General features: G+C 47.7%; 1 protein-coding gene across 5 annotated transcripts in view; it reads right to left on the minus strand.

Annotated features, from left to right (window-relative positions):
* ANO9 (anoctamin 9) overlaps positions 1-25999 on the minus strand; it is a 640562-nt gene that overhangs the window by 351826 nt on the left and 262737 nt on the right. For all 5 annotated transcript variants that reach the window (XM_069623932.1, XM_069623931.1, XM_069623929.1 and 2 more), the window contains exon 3: positions 23796-23915. In XM_069623932.1, coding sequence (XP_069480033.1) covers positions 23796-23915 — 120 coding nt within the window. The remainder of the gene's footprint in view (positions 1-23795; positions 23916-25999) is intronic.

Here is a 25999-nt window from a genome sequence, read left to right on the forward strand (position 1 = left end):
ACCTTTCCCCACTCCAAGTAGATTTCAAATCTGCTATTGGGCAGACACAGTATCAGGGGATGGACGCAACTCTGGCCACCCCCTGCCCTCTGCAGACAACTCCCACCTTTCCTCCTGGAGGAAGGGGCGTCACCAGGGCTGGTATACCCGGTGTGCCCTGGGGATGGCGTATAAGGCGGGTTTCCAAATGTATAACTATTGTCGGTCTGTTATTTAGGCAGCAAGGGTCATGGTCTATGGTCATCTCCCCCCCAGAAAAGGGGAGGTGGGGCCAATGGGCGCTGGCACCGCTATGAGGCTGCATCTCAGCAACACCCTAAATTAAGCAGATTTCTTTCGCCAAAGGTTTGGCAAAGTTCTGCTTTTTCTTGTTTACAGCAACAAGAAATTACATTTAGTAGGATAGTGTGCTTGGAGAAAAAAAAAAAAGAAAAAAAAAATCGAGCGTGTTATAAATAACGTGCCCTTCCACAATGAAACTAGCGCCTAGATACCTACGGGTTATGTGCGGTGGAAATAAATGTAAAAATAAATAAATAAACGGGCATAATGGGGAACAGTTTGGAAAGCAGCACTGGTAGCAAAAAACATTTTCTCCGGGGACATTGTAAGTGGTAGAAAAAGTGGGCATCTCTGAAGCTCACCTTCTCACCAGCGTACCCATGTAATGCATAAAAGAGTCGCATATGACCCGGTTGTGCGTCTGCAGCGTGTACAGTAGTGATACTGCACATAAACGATGTCCATCCTCGCACGGAGGATGGACATGCTTAAACATGCATATTTAACTGGTCAGGTGAGGATTTACGGAAAGGACGGTGGTGGTTAAGCTGTAACAACGCAGCACGCACAAATTACCATCGACAAAAATATAATGGTAATTAGTGCGGGTGGCAAACATGCACAGAAATCCAACGGGCCTGTAATCGGGCAGTAACTGGTATGCCACTGAAAAACAACCATTGCAATGCCAACAATTTGGGCTTTTGCTCATGCATTGTAAAGGCACAACCAGTCACTGCCATAGTGGTAGTAACTAGCCATTGTTGGTAGCAGGTGCAAAATGGTGCAAGTACCTGGGCATCGGATAGCAGTGCCTGGCAAATGCCTAATACTTATACACTAGCCAAAACCGCTGGCTTTGCCAATGCTTGCTTTAAATAAGATTTCCGTGAAGGACGCACAGTGCTTATAAATCAAGTGACTGAATGCAGAAATGGTTAAGACATTTTTATTACACCAGCTGTGCATTTACTTTTCCAATGTAGTCATTAAATTTTAGAAGTCTGCTTTGAAAAAACACGCGGGCAAAGTTTGACGGTCAGGCTCGAAGCTCAAAGGGTTCCCATAAGGAGGTTTTTGGTCAGGAAGCAGCGGGAACTGGCTAGGAACGGCCATAGGGCCATGGGCAGTCAATGTATGGGCAAGTAACTAAACAACATAAGCTTTGTGTCCCACCTCATATGCCATTTCTCCCGATCTGTACTCTAATGCAATAGTTTCGGCTTATAGGGCGCCACCTAATAGCCCAAACTAAACAGGGCAGGATGGGAGGGGCACACCTGCCTTGGAAAGACACGACAACTCAGCTAACATGGTTTGGTGATGATGGACGAAAGCGATGGTAATAACCACTGAACTTTGAGCCACTCCGCCTCAGCCTCTCTGAGTGACTTGCTGTGCACAAGATACAAGCACGTGCCATGTCTAAACATAGGGCAGAAACTGCCACCATTTTAGGGGAGGGGTGTGTCAAAGTTCAATAGCAGGTTCCATGAAAACAGCTTTGCTTGCATGGACCGTGCAGTCAGTGGTAGTTACTCAGACATGTTCTTTCACGCAAAACTGCTCATGACGACAACAGCAGCATGCGCCCAGGGCAGCAGGTTATTCCTGAGAGCGCACTGCCCTCAGACCTGCGCTGGCCTCCACACAACACGGATTTTACTGGAGCTGAACCCAGAGCTGCGTAACCTCCGAGATTGGCCCGGAGACTCCGTACTCGAGTTTTCTTGGGTACTCGGGTCACGTGAAAGATTGGGATTTCTTGTGGCGTACTTATCTCTGTAAAGTGAAATGCCTCCAGTCCACTCCTGCTCTCTTCGCAGATTGAAATAGACTATCCTCCTCTCAATGAATGACAACTTCGTTTGTACAACTAGAACGGACGAATTGGTAAAATAATGACACATACATCCCCTGGTGGAGTTCGAATCTGTACAGTTCAGATAACGGCGCCACTTGACCCGATTTCAGAAGGGGAGCCCTGGGGGGAATGCAAAGCGTTTCCCCCGGGGATTATTTTGGCGCTGCACACGGCCAGCGAGTGGCCGTGGGGGGCAAAGCGCCTCCTTGCGGTATTTAAGGTTTCAGGGAAGGTTTGGGAGGCAGGCGACGGTTGGACTTGGAGATTGTGTGTGAAGTCCTGTCGCCTGCTCCCAAGCCTTCCGTGAAGTAGCTGGGCCTTCGGTGCTGCAGGGTAGCGTAGGTGAGAGGGATAGTTGGTTAGCATTTGGGGGAGGTTAGGTATAGTTATTTAAGTATATTTCAAATTTTATAAGATTATTGTTATAGCCGGGGGTACTGTAGATAAGGTACCCCCCCTTACTGTATCTGGCTCCGGTCCCAGCATCATCCACGGTCGGGTGCAGGGTTTCATTCTGTCACAGCATTTTGTCACAGCATTTATCAGCTTGCTGCAGGGTGTGGTGTTAGGAAAGGTGCCGGGGAACACGGTCCGGTAGGGGGGAGCGGGCAGGTTTATGGGCATCTAGGTTCGGTGCCTCTCTTCCACTGGTTGTTGTGGGTGGTATTCATTGGGGGAGCGCCGGGTCCCGTGTTGTTCGCGTCTGGGTGAGGGGAATTCTGTACACGGTAGCCGTCGCATGGCAGAGGGGGCAGTGTGTTCATATTAAAGGGACCGCGGTATTTTTGTTTATGTAAGTGCGATGGTGCTTGCACGCCGCCAGGAGGCAGTGTGACACGGACGCATCTCGGACCCATTGGTAGTTGTGCTGCTGGTTTTTGGGGCTTTCTTTTTCCAGTGGCATTTTATTTGCCAAGGTAGGGGGTTTTAAGGGCTAGGGCAGTATTTAGAGGGGTAAAGATAGGAAGAAAAAAAAAATATATATATATAATAATTTTTGAAAATAGTATTTTTGGAATTATATATTACCGGTTAGGTGATAGCAAATGCTTAGTTAACTCGGTTCAAAGATAGTAGTTTGTCTATTGGGGTATAGGTCCACGGGTAGATCTTGGCTCGGGAGCTTAGGATAGCTAGTTTAATTTTCAAGGGGCATATTTTAGTGCACAACCAGATTATTGGTGCACTATGGTGGGCAGGGAGCCAGCAAGAAGGGTCTGGTTGATGCTAGGGCACTGAGGGAGGCCCTGGAAATAGTCAGTAGGGCATCTAGGGCCCAGTTGGAAGGGGCAGTGGGGGAGGTCACGGGAGAGGGGGAGGTAAGTGGTGGTAGGCCACAGCGTAGAGCAGCAGCAATGGGGCTCTCGCGGCAGTGGTGGCTTGCACCCCCGTGGCTGGGAGATGGGAGGTTTGGGAATCCAGGGGCAGGAAGACGAGGAGGGAGATAGATAGGAGGGTGTCTGGGGGAGAAATGATTTCGGGTGGGGTGCCAGTGAGGGAAGGAGTCAATGGTAGCGGAGGGGAAGCTATGGCTCAAAAAATAGGTATGTCAAGGGAACCACAGTGGGGGCGGTGATGGGGCGCAGAAGGGGTTGACAGGGGAGAGGGGAAGAGGGGGTAAATACCTGCAGAAGAGTGCAGGTGGGAGAAGGAGGGAGAGGTCCCCATCAATTGAGATTAGAGTGGGGTGCGGAACGGCCCCCCCGGGTAGGAGGAGTGAGGGCGGAGGGCCTGCGCAGCCCCCGCTGTTCGGGCAGAGGTAGAGGGTTTTAGAATGGCCCTCCTCGGTCAGCGCAAGGAGAGCCTAAAGGGTGCAGCAGGGCCCCTAGGGATGAGGATTCCAGGGTGGAGGACGGAACGCCTCGCCCGTGAGAAGAGGACCAGGCAGGGGTTTCTACAGCCCCACCGAGAATACGTCAAAGGAGTGGCGGGGCGGACACCCCGGGCTCGCACAAAAAAGATCAACTCAACTTGGGCATGAGCTCACATCCACAATGGTATTTAAGGGGTGATGAAGTTGGATTGGAGGATTATGTGGGGCATTGGGAGGTAGAAGGTTATAGGGCTGTAAGGGAAAGGGGGGAGGAGAGAAGAAGTTTGAGGTGGGAGCGGGATAGGCAGGTGCAGGGTGGTCGGGGGCAAGGGTCGGGGGAACTATTGGCTGGGTGAGTCTGCTGATATGTTTTGTCCCCGCAGTAGGAGCCCTCTAAGAAAAGAGATGAGGAGCATCGGTGTGGATGCCAGACCGCAGACGGGCTGTGTGGAAAGAGGTGAGCGGGAAAGGGAATGGTCATCTGCATGGCAGAGGGGGACACGAGAAGGGGGATGGGAAATGAAGGGTCTGGACTGCAAGGGGTAAGGAAAGAAGTTGGTGTACAGGCCATTGGAACCTTGGGGGATGAGAAGAGAATTTGCTCAGTGGAGGTTCAAACGGACAAGGTGGTGGAGCCATTGGTGCTCGAGGTGCAAGTTGAAAAAGAAAAAGGAGGTTGAAGTGAAAGGCAAGGGGAAAAAACTGCCATACATGGGTATAACAAAGCCGTTGGGGGGGCACTTAATGGCAGCGACCAAGGAGAAGATTCAGGCGGGGGAATTTGTAGATGTTTTTAAGTTGCTCCATAGGGAAGTGAGAGCAAAGGAGGGGTCGAAAGAAGAAGAGAGGGAACTGGCTTCGCGCCCAAGGGTCCCGGTGACTATTGAGAATTGGACGTCGACATTTAACATTTATGCCAGTGTATATTGTGAAAAATTCCCGGAGCGATGCGTGGCCCTGCTTAAATATATGGACGTAATTAGGAAGGCTTTCACAAGTTCTGGGGGTTTTGCCTGGGTACGCTATGATGAGGAATTCAGAGCAAGAATGGCAGAGGACAGTCAGGCGGTCTGGGGTGAGATAGACATGGATCTTTGGCTGCAATGGATGGCCCCAACGAGGCCTGCCCCGACATTGCATACAGCAAGTGGGCTGCCTGTGCCTTACCGGCCCTTTCTTGGTCACCCCGCCCATGAAGGGGTGGAGGGAGGAGGCAGAGGACTGCCCTCAGCAACATGTTGGGCGTTCAACAAAGAAGGCTGCACGAGGTGGATGGGCAAGTTTAAACACAAGTGCAGCAGGTGTGCGGGTCGGCATCGGGTTACAGATTGTTTTCAGGCAGGGGACAGTGGGTCAGGGTGAGGAGCGCGGCAAGGAGGTGGGGGGGGGGAAGGACCGCATGCCAGGTAAATGGGGTTGTTGTGGTAGGTCGGGCTCAGTTTATCGGAATAGGGGGGGGGCACAAAGTTTGATGAGATGCATTGAGGGTGATCCAAAGGGGTTAGAAGAGGGGCGAGGAGGAAGACGCTTAGGTGAGGCAGGTGAGGGCCGCAGGGGGGATGTAACTGTGGAAATTGTTAAGGAGTGGTGGACGTTGTTTGGAGGACATGGACGATGGTGGCAAAGCCCTCACGCTTGACGCATGACAAGGTGAGTAAGCTTTAGGCTGCATGGACGGGGGTGCAGGAGCGCCTCTGGTGCAGCAGGGGGGAAGTGATGAGATGGGTCTGCATGGATGGGGGTGCACTAGGGCTCCTGGTGCAGCTGGGGGAAGAAATTGAGCAACAAAGCAAGGTGCTGGAAGAGGAATTTATATGGAATGGACCGCATGGACGGGAGCGCAGGTTTGGCCCCTTGTGCAGAGGTGGGGAGGAGTAAGGCAGAAAAGGGGCCTGCATGGACGATGGTGCACTAGGGCCCCTGGTGCAGGTGGGAACCAGGTGGTAATGGATGCAAGGAGCTTGAGGATTAGTTATATGGAATGGACTGCATGGACGGGGGTGCAGGTTTGGCCCCGGGTACAGTGGCGAAGAGGAGTAATAAAGAAAAGGGCCTGCATGGACTGGTGTGCACGTGGGCCCCCCGGTGCAGGGTGGGCAACGCAGGGCCATATTAGTGAGGTGAGGGAAGGTGGGGGACAAGGGTGAGCAGGAGGGTAATAGGTTAGAGGGGAAAGGGGGTCTAAGAGGTATGGTTTAAAGGTAGGTGAAAGGTGCGAAATATAGGATGACAGGTAGGAGAGGACCGGGGGTGTTTCCGGAGAGGGATAAGGAGAGGGTCAGGAAGGATAGGGTACTGAGGAAGGTGTTACTAGGGGTGTGGGAAAGGTTAGGAGGTTGGAACTCATTTAGGAGGGGTGCAGCATCTGTAGGTAGCAGGCTGGGCTATTGAGAGGAGTAGGTGAAAAGTTTGGGACGCTGGAAGTAAGGGAGATACAAAGGGTATGTCAGGGACCGGGGCAAACGGGATGTCTTTAAAGAATTTTCAGTAGGTAGCAGGAGTGTTGCATTTAGTAGGATGTTGTTGATTTGTAAGTGATTTTGTAATTTCTTTTTCAGATGCTGCCAGGAGGTCGGGTCAGACGTCAAAAACCTGGTTTGTGGGACATGCTATGGTTAAGTGGGCAGGGAAAGAAGATGAGAAAAGGGTTGTTGGCAGGCAACTGGGTGGCAGCTATAAAGATGTTGTGGTAAGATGGTCCGCGTTTGGGGGGCTGTGCTGGGATCAGTTGCTTCCTATGTTGGCTGGGTTGAGGGAAAGCTATGGGCCTCCAGATGGGGTGATTATTGATGGTGGGGAAAATGATATGGTAAGGAATACCGGTGTGGCTCTGCTTAGGAAAATATAAAGGGATTTTGTTATGGGTCCGAGAAGGGTGGCCTCAAACATCTGTAGGGGGGACTAAGAGCTTGCCGCAGAGAATTTGGAGGGGAGCGAGAAATTAGGGAGTGATAGAGCAGGCAAGGAAGGGGGTAAACGGAGAGATGGTAGAGTTTTGTGCAGCGGTGGCGGTACATGTTTTGGACCGGAAGGAAATAGTCTATGGGGGATTAATGATCTTTAGAGAGGATGGTTTACACTTGTTGCTTTATGGGAATAATCATTATCTGGCGGACTTGGGCTCTTGGCGGGGAGATTGGATAAGGAGTTGGAGGTAAAGAGAATTGGTGGGGGGGCAGAAAGAACACCTCGGTGGAGGGTTTTTCTGGTGCCAGGGGCATGGCCCCTTTAGATGTGGGGGGAGGGAAGCACAATGGGGGAATGGCACGGGAAAGGATGGGGTGGTGCTGTTTGCACAAGCGGCCCACCCCGGGGAACAGGTATTGAGCCTCGAGGGGCATGGCCCCGGGGAGAAAGCGGGACAAATGGAAAAGGGGTAAGGAGACGGTAGGGAGGAAGTGGCTTTATTTAATTATTTAATTGTTGGGGGAAAATGAAAATGTTTAATTATTTAATTGGTTGTTTAAAATAGTCATTTAGGCTGTAAGGCCATGGAGCCAGCTAAGCGTTTAATTGTAAGCTTTGGCCTGTCACATTAACGCAACCTTTTCCACTTTTAAATGAGTCTGGGTTTTTGTGCAGTAAGCCAAAAAGAGCCTTCACCACGCAGTGCTATTTTCCAATGGCTAGTGCAATGTGTTCTGTATCTATTGACCTTATGGCCCTGCCCCTCAAGGCCATACAACCAGACACCACAGACGTCACTTGCCCAAAAGTGTCGTGTTCTTACTCTAATCAATTGCCTGCCAAACATTACTGCCTTCTGCAGTTGCTTTCTTTTAATAAGGATGGCGTGCGAAAGAAAGCTGCAATTATACTTTTTGCTTAACATATTTCTATAGGGGTATATATATTTGTCAAGCTGGTTTATTGTGATTTCGGGGCTTTTCAACTAATCTCTTTAAAACAGAATATCCGTGAAATCCGCACATAAAACACATTTCTACCAATTAAACCTGAGAAAACATGGACTCTGTGATGGATCAACTTCGGGGCCCATGGGTGAATAACGGTTTCTAAACCATTAATCAGCCCCACACCTCTAGTACACCAGAAGGGATACAAACAGATTGAAAACACAAGCAAATTATAAACCTTCTTGTCCAATTTGGGTAACGTGGACAGAACGGCAGGCTTATCTCCAAAAGGTTGTGGATCGTTGGTTAGTTGCAACACAGCGAAAATACAATTATTACCAGATGATAAAAGGGACTGTACAGTCAAGGTTGTATGAAAAATATCTATTTCATTTATATCACAACAGACAGTTCTAACAACACTACGAAATACAACCCACTCTGTACAGTAATGCAGAGGACAGACAGTTTCAAACAAGGAAAAGGGGTGCACTCTGGATACTGACAGGAGGGCAGGAGGTAGGGTTAATAACCACAACAGTTTAAGGTTACTTGGCTTCAGCACAAAAGAAGCAGTGGGTCTTAATATGTCTCTAGGGGCCTTCCAGGAATGACCAGGGGCTACAGAACCGCAATGTTACTCGTGCTGTAGGTGTTCTTCGTGCTCGACAGGGCAGAGTCGGCTACAGGGCACTTGCAGGCTTTTGGGACACATTTCAAGATGGGAGACAGCTGAGGGTATCAGGCAACATGTAGTTCGGTGAGCGAGGCTGGACAGATGGCTGCAGGGTGGCCTACACATCAGCTCAGTGCTAGTCGGTGGTCCTGAAGCACTGGCCAAGACGTCTCGGATGTCTTTAAGCGACTTCAGCTTAATGGTCAACGTTACAGTCGGTTGCAGCTTGAGGAACTCGACTGGTTTGAAAATGTCCTTTAAGGCGGATATCAGTAGATGTTCATCAAGGAATTTCTCCCATTTTCTTCAATGGGCTTGTGTTGTCCTTTATGGGCGGACGGCCCAAAGTTGAGGCGTGTGTTGCAGGCAGCTGCCTGGTCCTTGGTTTTGGGTTCAGAGACCTTCTGGCACTTCGTACCTAGGAAGCTTGCTGCAGAGCCTGGCAGGACATGATGTGTGCTGGCTGGGTATTGGTTCTGGAGATGGCTAGAGTCCTCTGGATTCAGTTTCTCCCTCTATTCCCAGTGCCCATTCCCTGGCAGAAGTTTAGGTGAGGGATCTTGCTTCCCTCTTTGGAGGTCCGGGCCCTCCTTAACTGGTGGAAGATCCAAGGAAGACTGTACCTTCAGCCATATTCTAATGATGAACTTGTCTTGCTACTTCTTGTGGAGTCTTCAGGTGATCTGCCAAAAGAGGGGCTCAGCCCTCTTTTAAAGCAAATGGGCCACAGTGATTGGTGCTTGCTAGGCCTACCTTAATGATACTATCCTGGGATCTGTACCAACAATATGCGATATTAAGTCCCACCCATCTTCCTGTCTGTTGTTGATCAAAGAGTCTCTCTGTTTAACAGATTTCTCTGTGGTTTCTGTTTAAAGCAGCAGGTCTCCTTGAAGAGGCGGTGAGACCAGACTCTCTGGCGCCTCTAAACCACAATCTCTTACTGATGAATGGGATCCCCCCTAGTGGAGAGGGTTACTGTAAACACGCAGTCCCAGACATGACAGTTCACTGTCAAATGGCACTGAGGGCGGTAGCTGCTTCAGGTTGACATAGTCACTTATGAAAGCTTGTTGGGGTTTCCTGTCTATTTTGTTAGCCTCTGCAGCCAGGCTCCATGTGGACCTGTTTGAAGTACACTATTAGTATGGCAATCAGGTGCAGGGCTGAACAAAAGAGCAGGGCGGATCCATGGAGCCTTTGTTGGTTAATCGGGCTGGCCATGCCAAGGGGAAGCTTGGCCCTCCCCTCTTCTGGTGAGGTGATACTGTACTCCTGGCTGTAATATCCCAACTAAATATGACAGGGTGGCCTGTGCCTGTAGGCTGTGTCCACCAAGAGTACACAGGTCTATGCGTTTGTTTTGGTGTGAGCATAGGAAATTGTGTGTGGATGAGCTCCAAACATTTTCCTGAAGTTGATCTCCCATCATTCCATTTAATTAAACTTTTTTTTTTTTTAAAACAGGCCGGTGCACCCCCCCCCCCCCCAGCCTATGGTCGAATTCCTCACAGGCTCAATTTGCAGACTTAACTTCCACAGAGCACCACACCATAGACTCACAAAACAATCCCATACACACTCACACCCCGAAAAAACGCCAAACCCCTACCAACAAAAAGCAAACCTAATACACAGCAACCGTGTTTTTTCCGAAATGAAGGTATGAACAGCACACCAAAGCTATCTTGCACTCTCCCGCTCCGTCCCACTCACTACCCTTCCCTAGCCCTCCTTGCTTTTCAGATAAGCATGAGCGCCTGGAGACCAGGAAAGTGGCAGCAGTGCCTGGCATAAATCTCAATAACATATCTTATTCATAACTAGTCTTAAATCCCGGCTTCATCACTTTAGTGTTCGATGCTGGACAGAACAGTTTATCCTTCTGTGCCTTATCCAGGGGAATTCTAAAGTGATCTACATATGCCTTGTTTTGCACCAAACAGGGAATGATCTAATAATTAAAACAGACAAATCTGTGTGGTCGTTATTAATTATGCCGTTTCCTTGACAGTTAAAAATGTTTGGCATACATCATATAGCATACCTAAACACACAGCCTTTTTTACCTTGGGGTGTGGGAATGATGAATACTTCTGGGTAGCGGTAGGCGCACGCGGCACAAAATGCAGGCATCTCAGGGTTTTTGAGTTTCAAATGTACGCAGCTCTACCGGCACTTGAAAGATGGTCAGGGAGGAGTGTGTTCCCAGCCTCTATTAGATCCGACCCCCCAACAATGTGTCACAGCTTGTGGGGGCCTGTTTCAACATGATGTTTGCCCCCCCCACCCTTGTCTAGAGCTGAGAAAAACAGTGCAAGGAACCCGTGGGATGCATATTTTAAAAAGGAGACAGTGGGCTTAATTGCCACAGATAATCAGGAGAAGGTCAACCAGCCGGGAGCTGAAAACCTAAATGTTCACTGAAAGCTATGTTTTTTTGTCAGCAAGGGGTTAAGGAAGAGCAACTAGAATAAGAAAGCATGGAGGTGATCAGAACACTTCCTATACCACAGAAGCCGCTATCAAAGGTAGCTCTTAACGCGGGTCGGGCAGAGGAGGTGGGACCCCTGTGTGCAGCAGGGGCGAGGGTTCGGGAGTTGGGAACTTGGAGACAGTGGGGGCGAGGGGGTTCAGGTTCTATTAAAAGGTATGTCAAAAGGGGGTAAGGGCAGGAGGGTAGGTGGGCTAGTGTAGAGTAGCAGAGAAGGAAAGGTACCGAAGTGGCAAGGAAGGTGTTAGAGGACCGGAAACTCAACCCGTTGGTGTGGAGTGTCAGAGAGGGTCGATCACGGCCTCCCAAAGCATGGTGAAAACCGGGGCTGAGGGAGGGATGCTTCAAATCAGCAACAACATGGGTGGGGACCTTGCCGGGACAGCCGTACGCTGCAAGGATGTCCTCGAGGAGTGTAGGGATGGATGCTCCTGCTGGGAGGACCCAAGCATCCAGGGACCAGGTGTGTGCCGGCTGGGAAATGGTTCTGAGTGCAGGATGAGGACAGGATGCAAGGAGCGGTGATGGATTGGAAAGAGGGTAACATGACTAAATGGAGATGATGGTATAGTGGATGCCTTGTTTGAAAAACTAGGGAGTGTTTCACAACCTGAACCCCGGGGATCCGTTGCTCACGTGGCCAGGGGAGGGCCATCGCTTTCGGATCCCGACCCTGTGGTGGACAAGTGAGGGTGGATCATCTGGCTAAGGGGTCATTGGGGAGGAACACCCAATAGCAAGACATGGTATCCCCCTTTTCCAAAGACCTTCCCTACTCCTATCCCTAGCTACTTTGTAGGACACTACAACTCCCATGAGTTCCTCACGCTTCCTACACTATCAGTACTACTGAGCCGAGGAAGATCAGGAACAGCACCAAGAAGATTACCTCTGACTCGTTTCAATTTCTCTGTACCGGTAATGAGGGCAGGCAAGGTTAAGCCTTCCTTTCCAATCATCCCCACCTGAACCTTGTTAACTTACCCGCTTGGGATAAAAGGCAGAGGACACAGGTACACTCTGAGCGAGGCTTTTAGCGAGATGGGACCGGACTTCAGGAGCTGCTGCAAATGCAAGATTGAAGGGCAGAAAGCCAGAGGACTTTTACGAGCTGGGGAGAAGTCTCAAGAAAGCCAGGCAAAAGAACCAGACTTGCAACAAGCAGCTGATAACCCTTGCTGGAAGTCGTCCTTCTGGGGAACCTTGATGAGAGGCCTGCTTTCCTCCTGGTGAACGATTGCATTGGAGAGGTTTGATAAAGCTACGAGCAAAGGAACCTTGAACTCGGACATCCAAACAATATTCTATCTAAACACAGCCAGTGAGTTAACAAAAGAGAAGAACAAATGCCCGGTTGTTTTTGCTTGAAAGTAACTGTATCAAGACAAAGTTGCTCCTAATACGGCAACCACGAGTAAAGAAAGATCAATGCTTTAAAGGGACAGTGTGATACAATGTACACAGAGTGGTCCTGCTGTTGGATACAGCACAGTCAAACGGCTCTGTAGTAACATGCCAGACTATTCAAAGTTCCAAAGGTTAAAGGGATTGTTGGAAATAGAAATTAACGTGGATTGAAGCTTGCAACCGATTGAGGGGAGCTTGTGTGAGCTGGGGGAATGCATTTCAAGCCTGAGCCCTACTGAGGGAGGCTTGTGTGAACTGTGAAAAAGGTATTGAAGGCCTGAGCCCGGCTGAGCAAAACCCGTAACATTATGAGTGGCACAAGCCTGACAGAGAGAAGCCCATAACCTTGCAACTACTAATACCAGAAAGCATTGGGGGAAAGTGAAGGTAACGGGTGTCGAAGTGGTGAGGCATAGTCAGAAGCCAAACCTATGCCGTCTCAAAAGTCTTCAACCAAGGAAGCTTGGGGAAGTGTATCCCTGAGACCTTTATAAAAGATTGTGACTATTAAGGTTTTTGTTTCAAGACGAAGAAGTCTATTTGTGGAAAACATTTGCAACCTTTGTTTTTGGAAAGTCCAACCTAACATTTGATTATGAAAGAAGCCTGAACATTCTGTTGACTCGACCCAGTAAGCCAGAGTGTGCCTCACTGAGAAAAACTGCACTGCCTACGTCCCTGTGCCCTCGAATCCCATTGTCCCAAGGTGAAATCGTGGGGAAGCGATTCATCATTGCTTCAAACCCCTTGCAATCCTCATCCTTTTGTTGAGAACACTATCCTTTTCATTTTGTGTACATTTCCCTTGCACCTTTTTGTATTAGAATTAGGGCAGGCATTAGGTTTATAACCTTTTGTTTTGACTGTACTGACTAGGACTGTTTTATTTTTACTTTATGGTCGAGTTTACTCCCACTTTAGATTCAGGGTCAGTTAGGAAGTCTCCAACCCCTTGCAAAGTTATAAATAAATCTGTTGAACTTGCATCTCTTGTTTGAGACTCTCCTTTTGATACCATGTGTTCCTCACACTTGTCTCATTTTTAGTGGCCGGGGCTTTCCTATGTTGGACCCAGAAGCTAATGGGAAAGGAGCGTGGATCCCAGAAGGACAGTGGCAAGTGGGATACTTCAGTCCCTGGATCTGGTGGAGAAGACTTTCTCTGAAGGGTTCTGTGATGGAAATCGGAGAGCATGGTAGGATTTGTAAGCGGGAGGAGGTGGTGGCAATATTTTGAAACTTTATGTGGATGCAGAGGAAAGGAGGAAAACGTAATATTGTACATCATATGGTTGATGGATAAAGGTATGTCTTGGGCAATGACTACGGGCATGTTGGCATGGATTTCTTTATATGGCAAGTGGTTTGGGGATTTTGAGCCAAGAAGGGGGGAATGGTGAGGAAGGAGAATGTTGGAAGGTTGGGCTAGGGTGAGGGGCCAGGTTACAACACTGAGGAAGGCAATGTTGGTGGAATTGCTGATAAGGTTGCTGGGGAAGTTCACTGATCCTGTTGGGAGCTGTCCTTGATTTAGACTTGTTTCACGTGGATGTTTCGGGGCCTTTCAGAGTGTCTGAGTTAGTTGAAGGAAAAGGTATAGAGGGTCTACATTGAGCGGAGGAAAGGTTCACAGTTAAGTCTCAACTTCCAGCTTCCAATGCCTTACCTACTCTTCTGCTCGCCTATCTCCTTCCCACCTGACATTCTTGCTCTCTCGTCAAGCCTCACAACCATGGGGTCTTATTTGATAGCGACCTCTGACTCTAACAATTCACTACTACCACTGTTTCTGCTGCTTGTAATAACCTCCTCAACATGCAGAAAAGTCATTCTTTTCTTACTAACCTCTTCACGAAATCTCTAATCTCCACCCTTCTGCTCAGCAAACTTTACTACTTCTCAAACCTACTCCTTGGCTTTCCTCTCTGCTCCTTCCTCCCTCTGGACAAAGTCCTCAACTTTGCTACCCCCACTCTCTACAGCCTTCCCAGAACCACCACACTTCTACCGTCCAATATCATGCTAGCTGGTTCTCAATGGACAACCACTCCTTTTATGTTGCTTCTCCTAATTTATAAATCTAGCAATTGCTCCTCAGTACCTGTCTGATTACATCTATTTACTCACAAGCTTGTTCCCTCCTCTGCACTCAACCTTGCTGTCCAATGCCCCCCAGCCCTCCTCTTGCTTCCACTATTTCTCTTTATGCGCCCTGCTCCACTGGATGCTACTGCTCATCAAAATCAAAGCCAGCCCAACTGTGGCTCTCTGCAAGACACCACCAATCCCTCCAGTTTAAAGCAAGCGCTTGTCCCCTCTGGTTAACTTTACCTTTGCAAGTCATTTGTTTTCTTATTTATATTTTATTCTGATTGTTTTGTCCCTTGTATATATAACACTTTTACACCTCATAAGCTGGCTCACCACGTGTTCTCATCTTTGTGCCATTGTACAGGCAGCCTTCATGGCAATGCCTCCTCTATCTGTAAGCGGGCTGTGGACACATGGGTCTTGTTAGGAAAAGGGGTTGGGAGTGGGGTCTGAGTCAGGTGAAAGTAGGCACGATGTGGAAAAGGGGGCATGCGTGTGGCTCAGGTGTGGGATTGAAGCACAAGAAAGGGGAGGAGGTGTCAGCCTTTCAGGCTTTGAGTGTGTTATGTTGAGGTTGCTGGGTGAAGATGCTGAGGGGTTTTGGACACATTCCTTTGGAATAGGGGAGGCATCAGAAAGAAAGAGGTTAGGGATGAAGGAATATGAGGTGAATATTTTGAGGAGATGAAGGTCGGATAGGTACTAGAGCTACATTAGGAAGATTTAAACGTGGGGGCACACATGTGCCCTAGCGGTGTGGGCTATAATTAGGAGGTTGGGTATTGACTCCTCCTTTTGCAAATGTGATGCAAGTAAGGGGCAGAGTTCCAGAGGCATGGATTTGCAGACCCTCGCTGATTAAATGGGTGGGTCAATAGGTGTAGAGGAGAGTTTTTGGGGAGCAGTTGGGCTGTAACTATTGGGAGAAGGTGGTCATGGTTGTCGGGGTCTATGATGGGACCAGCTAATGCTAATGTTGGCGAAACTGAAGGAAGGAAATTTGATACCGGACGGGAGTATATTACATGCAGGGGAACTGATCTGGCTAAGGAGCCAGAGATAGATAGTTTTGGTGAAGAAGATGAAGAGAGATATCATGAAAATAAGGGAGGACTGGCCTAAGGCTGTTTTGCATTGGATCAAGCTTTGACAAAGGAGGGTTTGGAAGGGAGCCGTAAGAGAAGCAGCTGTAGACAGGATGAGGAGGAAGATTATCAGGGAGTTGAAGACATTTTGCAGTGTTTGGGATGTTAGGGTGCTGTGGCATCCAAATATGACATATGAAGCAATCAAATTATTTAGTGAGGATGGTAGGCACCTGTCGATGATGGGTGATGAGTTTTACATATTAGATGTGAGGGTGGCTTTAAAAGAGGTGGTCAAAGGTTTACGTAAGTAGGGGAAGCGGGAGCAGAAATAACTCTTCTGGGGAAGGTTTGTCTGGGTGCTCTGCCATTTCACTTAGTTGTTGGGTTAAGGTTTGGAGTTATTTTATTGTTAAGGAGAGTGGTTAGTTCTGTTCGGATGAACGGGCTAGCTGAGAGATATAGTGAGGCGGAGGAACTGGCATAATTAGGACGTTGCAGCGGTACGGTGAGTGAGAATGGGAAAGTTGGGAAAAGGGAGAGCTTACAAGAGGAATCAATTTAGGGAGGAGTGGGGTTTCAGGTGAGCACCTATGTATAATTTATCTGGTTTAGTCTGTAAGGCTAAGGAGCCAAGGTAGCAAACATTGATAAGCTTTGGTCTGTCACATTAAGCAACCTTTTTCACTTTTAGGCAAATCTGGGGTGATTCTGTGTGGTCTAGCCCAATGGTGCATCATTTACTCATTTATAAAGGGATTAGAGGTTCAAACCTTTCAGGCAACAGTGTTTCCACATATATAGTACGAATAGTTAGTGTGCATGGACATGTATAAAGCATTTCCATAAGTCATATCGCAGCGTGGCACTGGGCTGAGACTCTTTATGCAAAATAAAGTTAAATGGTGATTAAAATCAATTTAAGCTTCTTGGGAACCAACATTTGGGAACCCATCAGACTCCTGGAACTTGGAATTGATTCCATGTCCCAAGATCTAGAACTATAAGCCTCTATTCCCAAAAGTGATGCACAGGGGTTGATGTTATAAAGTTTTTATACTGCACCAATCACAACCATAATGGTCTTCCGGGGCCCACACCTTGCCCCAGAAACTGGTGCATTGTGAACCCGCCTGGGGGAATCAGACTGTAGTGAAAGATGGAAGAAGAAGAAAGGAAAAAGGGCTAATGTGAGGGGTGGAGAGAATCCTGACTAGAGAGGGACACACAGCGCGAACAAATAGGAAAGATACAATTTGGTTGAGGTAAAGATAATGTAGTTTTAACAAATAAGGAACGGTAGGTTTTTCCGCAGCAGATATCGTCGCAGCAGATTTCATTTAGTTTTTTTCAATGGATTTTGCTGCATATATATGTGGAGGGTGGGTTTAGGCTAGTAATTAATGTAGGAGGACTACGACAGGGTGCAGGGGGGTTCCCCGTGCATATTTTTGCAGCAAAATCAAATTTTAAGAAATATTCGATGATATCTACAGCGATCAAAATAACTCGGCAGAATCACATAGAACCAATACAATTGCACGTGCAATGGTAGTCAATGGATGAAGCAGGAATCTGATCATGAAAGAGGAAAGTCAAGAAATCTTGTGACAACAAGCCATTTTCCAGTGATGGCAGTTCATAGTACCTTGGAAGGAAGTACTAGAATTAGTGGAAGCAAGGTTGTGTGATGGCCACGAGATGAGTGGCAGCTGTGTAAAGTCGGTGTGTTAAGTGTTCTATGTGAAGATCCCATGTCCTACATGTCCTACATTTGAGACAGATGCTGCCATCTATGCCGGGTGCAGGATGTTCGGCTCCTCTGCTCTCACCTGGATTCCTTCTGACATACCCCAGTGTATTGCAATAAATGATGCTCACCTGCTGAACACCTCTTGTGTCATCCTCATAAGCGCCCATACATTTCACTGTCCACTGAGTAATGTATGCCTCACTAATATAGTTCACGCCACAAAGTCGCTTATGGCAATGCAATGTGTCCCTCTCCTTGCTAAAACGTAAACTAAATGATTAAATGCACTGATTAGTAGCAGATCTATTAAAACATATATGTATTCCTGGTACAACTTGGCAAATCCTTTTGCTCTTTACTCTCAACCCTCTTTGGGTGCACATAGCGTAATGAGTGGATGTAAGAGAAGGTGCGACTGATGGGTGAATGAGAAGCGATGTGATGTGCGTTTGAATGTTCTGGGTGGCTTGGTGTGTGCCAGTGTAGATAATGCAATGAGTGGTTGTCCTAGAAGGTGTGAGTGACTGGTGGGTGAATGAGAAGTGATGTGTGTGTTTGAATGTTCTGGGTGGCTGGGTGTGTGCCAGTGTTGATAATGTAATGAAGGCATGTAATAGAAGGTGTGGGTGACTGGTGGGTGAACGAGTATGAATGTGATGGTGCGTTTTTGAAAGTTCTGGGTGAGTGGGCGGGTGGGTGTCTGTGTAGAGAATGCAATGAAGGCATGTAAGAGAAGGTGTGAGTGAGTGACTGGTGGGTGAATGAGCATACATGTGGTAGTGTGTGCTTGAATGTTCTGGATGGGGTTTGGTGTGTGCCTGTTTGGTGAATCCAGTGTGAGCGAGTGTGAGAGGAGATACATGGGTAAGTGGCCAGTGGGTGAAATGGGATGCATGTGTGTGTAAGGTCCTGGGAGAGTGGGGATCACTGGAGCATTTTTGCCACATCTTTTATTGACTTTATATGTTTTACTGGTATTTTTGGGCAAAGACAAGTTCATGTGTGCCATTACCTGGCTAGAGTGCCATTTTGATGCAGTCAATCTAGCCATTGCTTACTGTGGCATGACACTTATTACTCAGTATCTTTAAAAAAGCAAGCAAGATAAGTAGTGCTGCCTCGCTAGACTGATGTTTTGGTGTAGTGGCCTGTATATTCTTCACTGTATCATGACGTTTTATTAACTGAGCATCTATGATGAATCAAGCAAGGTAAATGTTTTAGATGATAATGCATTAGGAAATGCCCTGTGCACTTTTGGTGACTTGCATCTATTGTACTTTTTTCATGATTTACTCTACACCCTACAAAACTGATTGTTGGCCTTTTACCCACATTGTTGGCCTTTTACCCAAATGTTCCCAGAAAGTGTGCTGTGTAATGTATCATTTTAACCCATTATTCAAAACATTTACTCTGGGGAGGAAGAAGAATTCCCCCCTGCATCCCCTAACCCATTTTCGTTAGTTCAGGCTCCTTCGCTATGCTCAGTCGCAATCACATACTTGTGGCAAATATTTACACCCTCCAAAAAACAACTCACCAGCCACCACTAGTGGCTGGTATATTTGTGGACCAGGCACCACTCCCTTCCCTTTATGTTACGTTAAAGATGTAAGCTTTTATTAATAAACATGTTTACTTCTTTCACTTGCAGTAGTGCATGCCCCTGCAGTGGCATAATCATCATGGACATTGCACATACTTGGTTGTCCGGACCGGGTTTGTGGTGTGCTCTGTGCTTTGTTAAGGATCTTGGGGGGGCACAGCATGGCTCGCAGGGGAGCTGCCAAATGTTGTACTATGCCATTGAGCACCACTGGGTCTGACGAAGGGGTAGTTTGCACTGCGCGCCTTGAAGTCTCCCAGTGAGTCCCCAGGTGAGAAGCAATTCAAGGGTGTTTTCAATTTTAAATAACACTGTTGTGCTATGAATTTATGCTTGCAGCAATGATATTACATTAAATGGTGTGCTTTTTTTAAGTCCTCTGGCACGCACCATTACGCTTATATAATAAAAACTATGGGGGGCTTGGGTACATTGAAAGAACATTGAAAGAACCTTTCCCAGATATTATACTCCAGTAAAGATAACATTATCAGGTGCACTCCCCTCGGAGCCCGCAGAGCAGTCTAATAGGTTTCTTCTATTGTAGTGGTAGCTGACTCATAGATAGATTTATAACCATGGAATTTTGTTGATACTAAATCCTGGTCAATGATTTAATTTTCAGGCCTTGCTCGTGCAGCATTTTTCTCCTGGTTAAACAGCAGCGCACGCTTCCCCAGGACAGTGCTTTTCTGGCTTGTTCAACACAGCAACGCCACAGATAACATGTACTTCTGTGTCCATTGATCTATAGATGTTTCATACACTAGCTGTAGCCGGTGTTACAGATTTCAGTTACGCTGTTAGAAATACTGCAATATGTATGTTTTACTTATAGGACCCATGTCGAATCTGGAAAACGGTATTCCCCAAATGTGTAATTGTGGACAAATCATGCCTCCCTCTGTGCCTAGGTTCTTATAGCGGGCTGAAATGAGAGCACTTGGGGGCAATGTCAAATTACATCACTTCCTGTGATGTCATCAGAGTATCAAGGGCCGTGTGATGTCACTTCCGCTACCCCTGGCATTTTAGTGAAATGTCCCTCGGGCCGAGTACTTCCTATGGGGGCCTTCTCACCTACCCTCAGCGTAGGCGCTTTCTGGCTGATGTAACTTGCACACCAGTTCATTGCTTGTGGCTCCGGATTCCCTTTGGAATGAAGTAACATTGCAAAGCGAGAATGCATTCTTTTGCTCTGGCCATGCATCTGAACTTATAAAACTGCACATAAACAGCTGCAACAAAACAGTACAAATAAACAGGATGCCTCATAAAATGCCTCCCAAGTCATAACGAAGCCATGAAAAAAGGGTCTGAACCAGACAGAGGGGGGGGGGGAGGGGTTAGAGATGGGCGGGCTTTTACCACTGTAGGTCACGTTTCCGAGAAAAGGCACTGCAAAGGCGAAATGACATTTGTTCAGGTGAACTATGGTCATTTGCCAAGGGGAGAAACTGTTGCGCAGATTGATATTTGAAGGTAGATTATTCACAGCGACCATGATGGTTCTTTAGGACCTGAAACCAACGAGGTCAAGGACCTTTGATCCTGGATCAACCTGAGAGAAAGCAAAAACCTAGTTACAGCAGAGGGATCAAGGGTGAAGAGGATAAGGCATCAAATGGTCAGCCACCTCTCCTCGAAGCCTGTTAAAGTGCTGTTATGTCACCAGAGATCAGGCAAAACAGACAGTCATTTTAGAATGTCATAAGCAACACAAAGAGCCGGAATGGCACATAAAAACACGGCATAGCAGGCCGCAAAGCTGCCCCACAGCTGCCCCACAGCATGCCAGCCCTTGACAAGGCACATAAATATTTATTCTTTATTTAGGTGTGAAATGAGAACTATCGTAATACAGGGAACAACACACATTTCAATGCACGTGTAAACTGTTAATCAGAGTGCATAATTTAGAGTATTGAACGCCTTACAAAGGCCACGTCAAAAGCAGTTGTCACAACTATTGCTAGAAGATGGTCTCGCGCGACTAATGGCCAAGGTTTTGGAATTCAGACCTTCACATTAGCACTCGGAAAAGCAATCAGCCACTCCACCCAGTTTAACTCGGCATACAAAGGTGTTCAAGTGCCCAGCCATTGATGGGGATATTAGCTTGTTGGCGCTGAGAGGCTAACCCTTGGCAACAGGGATAACTTCTTGGCCGAGGTCCAGGCCAATATTACAATCGGTGATGGGATGCGTAACCTGCAAGGTCAAGAAGTCACTAACCTGTCCTGACAAGCAACACGAAGACATAAATCCTGCTTGTGCTGCCAGGCCGTTATAACTTTCAGAAGGCCTTGCAAGCAGCATGCACTGCTGCATCCTGCTATAGGCCCGCCCTGGCCATTTTGCACGCAAATCAAGACTCCAGGCCTCCAGTCCTGCATTTTGTCATACACTTGCCAGCCAATAGAAGGGAGGATTTTGTTTGAACAGGTGAAAGTCAACAACTGCTACCAACACTGTCATTGGGCTACTCTGCAAACCCCCCCCCCCCCCCAGCCTCCCAAAAAAGTGCTGCGGCTGAACACTGGACAGCAACAGCCCTGAGCACAAATTAAGAACTGGATTTTGTTTTTTTAAATTAAATATAGGGGTTGCAAGCAGGAGGGCAGGGTTGCAAATGTGACCAGAGGGGCCGCATTTGCGACCCCTGGCAACCCCCAGATGACGTCCCTGCCAACACCAATGTATGCAAAGGGAATGGACATTTCATCTTCACGCCACTGTCCAGCCCCTCCTAAAATACACAGGTCACATTTGAGAGAAAGGTGCCACGCAAATTTATAAAATAAATAGCACAAAGGCGCTCCTTTCATTTGCGCTATGTTTGTGAATTTGACCTTCAGACTTCCGGCAGTATCTCCCATGATACTCAAACCTTAGAAAAACGTGAGTAGCAGACAGAAGGGCTGCCAGAGCGCATTCCTTCCGGTAAACAGCTCTTGCAGGCTGATGTCTCACAGAGTCGATCCCACCATTAGGCGACACAGACTCTCACAAGCTCAAGTCTCACTATTGTTCACTGTAGCCATTCCTCAGGTTACACTGATTCACAGGCTGAGGTCTCAGAAACCAGAGCAATCCTTTGCTTACACAGACTTATAACATCAGTTCTTACACTATAACACTAACGAATGGTTACCGTGATTACACAGGCTTAGGCTTCAGACAGCGTTGGTATCACCCAGGTTATAAAAACAGGTGTAGTTTTGAAAAAGCAGCACTATCCCTTAAGTTATACCTTCGTTAGATAGACCCTAAGGTTACACAGAATTGCCAGGCTCAGATAGTAGACTGCAGAGTTATCCACCAAGTTATACTTAAGCAAAAAGCACTTCAGGTAATGCCCCGAGGCCCATAGTTAAAAGCCTGAGTGAAGCGAGGGCCTTAACGAAGGCCCAGGAGCATTACCTGAATTGGTAATGCCCGCCCTGCAAGGGGCTTATTGCTATTAGTACCCCGGCCTGTAGGACCGGGGTACTAAAAGCATTTTTGTTTCGGCTCCAAAACGCTGCAGTGTTTAGGAACAGAAACATTTTTTTAAAAAAATGGCCGCCGGGGAAGGAAAAGTAGTCTGTTTTCCCTTTCCATGGCAGCCATTGAAAAAAAGTAAACAAAAATAAATGGCTGGCTGCCATGGAATCGGGAGAAGGGACTACAGGTAGTCCATTCTTCCTGTCCATGATGGCCTGTCGCAGATCAGAAGCAGACGCGCTGGGGACAGAAGTGTTCCCAGCGCGTCTGCTCCAGAAATTGACTTTAAAGAAGGTAAGTGAGAGTTGACGGTAGGGAGGGAATTCTGTGGCTGAGAGGAGGGAGGAGAGGATTGGGGGAGGGAGATCACACTTACCTCGGTCACCGGTGGGGGGAGATGGCTGCCTCCAGCAGTGAAGAAGCTTTGGGTGGGGCGGGGGGGGATTACAGCTCTGAGCATTTTCATTGGCTGAGCGGCTCGCAACCCCTGACCCCTTTCCCCCCTCCCCCGTCGGGTACTAATAACTTCATAGGCCATAAACTCAAGATACAAGTTTTGATGGATCAGGCCTCAGACAGCAGAGTGTATCCCCAGGTTAGACTAATAGTATATGGCCATGCACCAGAAAGCACATCTGTCTTTCTGCTTACTCTCCTCTTACAGGTACGGGTTACAATATGCAGAGATACCCCCAGGCTCCACTTATGCTGTGGGCTCATCTCTTAAACCCGAGACACACCTCTCATTAAATAGATGCGTACAGGGCCAGTCCCCAAACAATAGCACTTTCGCATAGGCTACATGCATCCTAGAAGCCCTGAATCCCCAGACAGCATTACTGTTTCCCATGGTAACACAGATGTCAGGTTACCGTTTGCTTCCGGTTACACAGATGCCAGGTTTAGGACTCAGCATTATTGTTTGCCCCAGGCTGCAAAGGCACCAGGCTTAGACCTCACCTGCTTGCCTTAGGAAACACAGATGCCAGGCTCTGGCCACAGACAGAATAGATGCCTCTTAGGTTACACAGATTGCAAAGCACCCAGTGCAGCTATCTGTCAGGTCACAGGGATCTCACTGACTCGGGTCCTTGCACCATCTCAGGGTTATATCTAAAAGACCTGAAGGCTGTGGTAAGAGAGCGTCACACCTCACTTATGAAAGACGGGCAGAGCGGAAGTAGGGCCAGTTTCAAGCCTGGCTGGTGCGCCTGAAATGCTTTAGGGCTGGGAAAGAAACCATCGGCTGTCATTCGCTGCTTGGCGTGAAGGACTCTTCACTCGCCTTTGCATACTCCACGCACTAGCTTGTCATACATTTCTCAAATTCAGCTTTTGACGAGCCCCTCCATGCTAGAGGAAAGTAGCCCCCCCCTCACCTTGATCTTGAAGCGCTTCATTTCCAGCTCCGCCAGGAAGCGGCGCCGCTTGTCCTCCCGCTGGCTGTGGTCATTGGTAGAGGCGTTGTCGCTTACCAGAACCAGGTCCCATTTGATTCTCTGGCAGAAAAGACACAAGGGCCAATGGAAAGTTATTCCCGGAGGTAGAGGAGGTAGTGGAGATAGAAAGGCAGGTGCAGAAATTCATGACCCATATCCCACTGCCTACCCACTCAGTGACAAGAGAGGTTGGTGGTTAAGAGGTCAGAAGGAAGTGTAGTCTGGAGTAAGGAGAAGGGTCTATACGTGGCTTTGAGCTAATGGTGGGAGTAGTCTTTATACGGGAATTTGTCTTTAGCGAGGTGAGGGTTGCAGTAGGGGTGTGTGGTCAGTTTGGAGTCTGTTAATTTTGGTGCTCACTGTGCCCAACACCAGTCAGTGTCTACAGTGAACAACAAAGAAGGGTAAAAAAGCTCTGGTACCACACTGAAAGAGGGGGATGGGGTTAACAACTCTATATAGGTTCCCCTTAGTTAGTTTACCCTTGATGCCAAGTAAAAAATTGCATCTTATAGAAGTGTCTAGAGTGAACTATATTGGTGTAGCTAGTCTGGCTATATTTTCTAACTGTGGCATGGCATTTTTTTACTGGCAATGTATTGGTGCAGCCTGCATGGACATGTATGAGCACAACCAGCATGAACATGTTTTGTTATACTGGCATATATTGTGGGCAAGTCATCATGAAAATGCTCTGTGTGCTGTTGGTGACTTGCATCTACTGGATTTGTTCATGTATTTCAATACAAAACCAAATGTAAACTGTTTACCCAATTTTTCACAGAAAGTACACTTTAAATGCACCATTGTAACCAATTATCTTTTACTTTTTTTGGGGGGGGGAGAAACCCCCTACCCCTGTGAACTCCACTTGGTTAATTCGGACTCCCTTGCTATGCCGGTCGCTTACGCATTTTCGTGGGAAAGATTGACCCCGTTACAATTGAAAAGAATCACCAGCCGCCACTAAGAAGGCCCTTAATCTATCAGAGGAAGCGTGATCTTTTGATGTTGGTGAAGGACAAAATCACTAAGTAGATTCCCAGGCCAATTGATCCACAGACAACAAAATGTGAAGCTTATCAAAAATGGAGTGCTGGTGGGCATGCAATACAAAATGAAGTATGCAAACGATCCACGCATACAAGTAGGACTGCCAAGGTAGCTACAAGGAAGATCCTCACCCCTGCAACACATGGTCTACGACCTTTGATAATGGTAGGTTCCTCAAGGCCCATGTCCAGTGCTTTAAGTGGGCCGGGGCCTGCCGGGGCCGGGCCCCGGCAGTCTCCAGAAAGTGGGGCTGAGCCGGGGCCCAGCCGGGGCCCCGTCCCACACAACATTGGTGGGATGCATTATCCCGCCGCAGCCGCGACGGGAGATGCGCCCGTCATTATGTCGGCCAAGCTGACAGAAGTGCCAGCCACCCACAGAGAAGCTGAGGCTGGCGGCACTTCTGTCAGTTAGTGTAACTCCCTCTGATGACCCCTCATCAGGATCATCAGAGGAAGTTACTGTCCCTCTGTTTTCCCTCCCCAGGTCTCTAACCCCGCGAGCTCCGTGATCTAATATGCAGATTAAATCACGGAGCCCGTGGGTTCGCAGAGGGTGAAAGATGCCTCGGGCTCAGTGATCTATGTGCTCTGAGCAGATAGATCACAGAGCCCGAGGTGCCTTTCTCCGTTGGCAAAGCTTTATAAAAGATGCCTTGAACTGTGTACGTTTCAAGCCATCTTTTATAAAGTTAGAAATATTTCTGTGTTTATAAAAGACGGCTTGAAACGTGCGCAATTCAAGCCATCTTTTATAAAGCTTTGTCTACGGACAAAGCCACCTTGCGGTTTGTTTTGTCCGTCATCAACGCTTTATAAAAGATGCCTTGAATTGTTTACGTGTCAAGCCATCTTTTAGAAACATAGAAACATGTTACAAATATCTATGTTTATAAAAGGTGGCTTGAAAAGTACACAAACCATAGAAAGGTAAGCATACAAGTGTGCGTAACTTACTATGGTTTGTACACTTTCAAGCCACCTTTTATAAACATAGAAATATGTAACATTGCTATGTTTATAAAATATGGCTTGAAAAGTACACACACCATACTAGTACGCATACAAACATATAAATGCTCACATTTATAT

This window comes from Ambystoma mexicanum, chromosome 11 (assembly GCF_040938575.1).
Source record: "Ambystoma mexicanum isolate Mex_15411 chromosome 11, UKY_AmexF1_1, whole genome shotgun sequence".
Lineage (NCBI taxonomy): Eukaryota > Metazoa > Chordata > Amphibia > Caudata > Ambystomatidae > Ambystoma > Ambystoma mexicanum.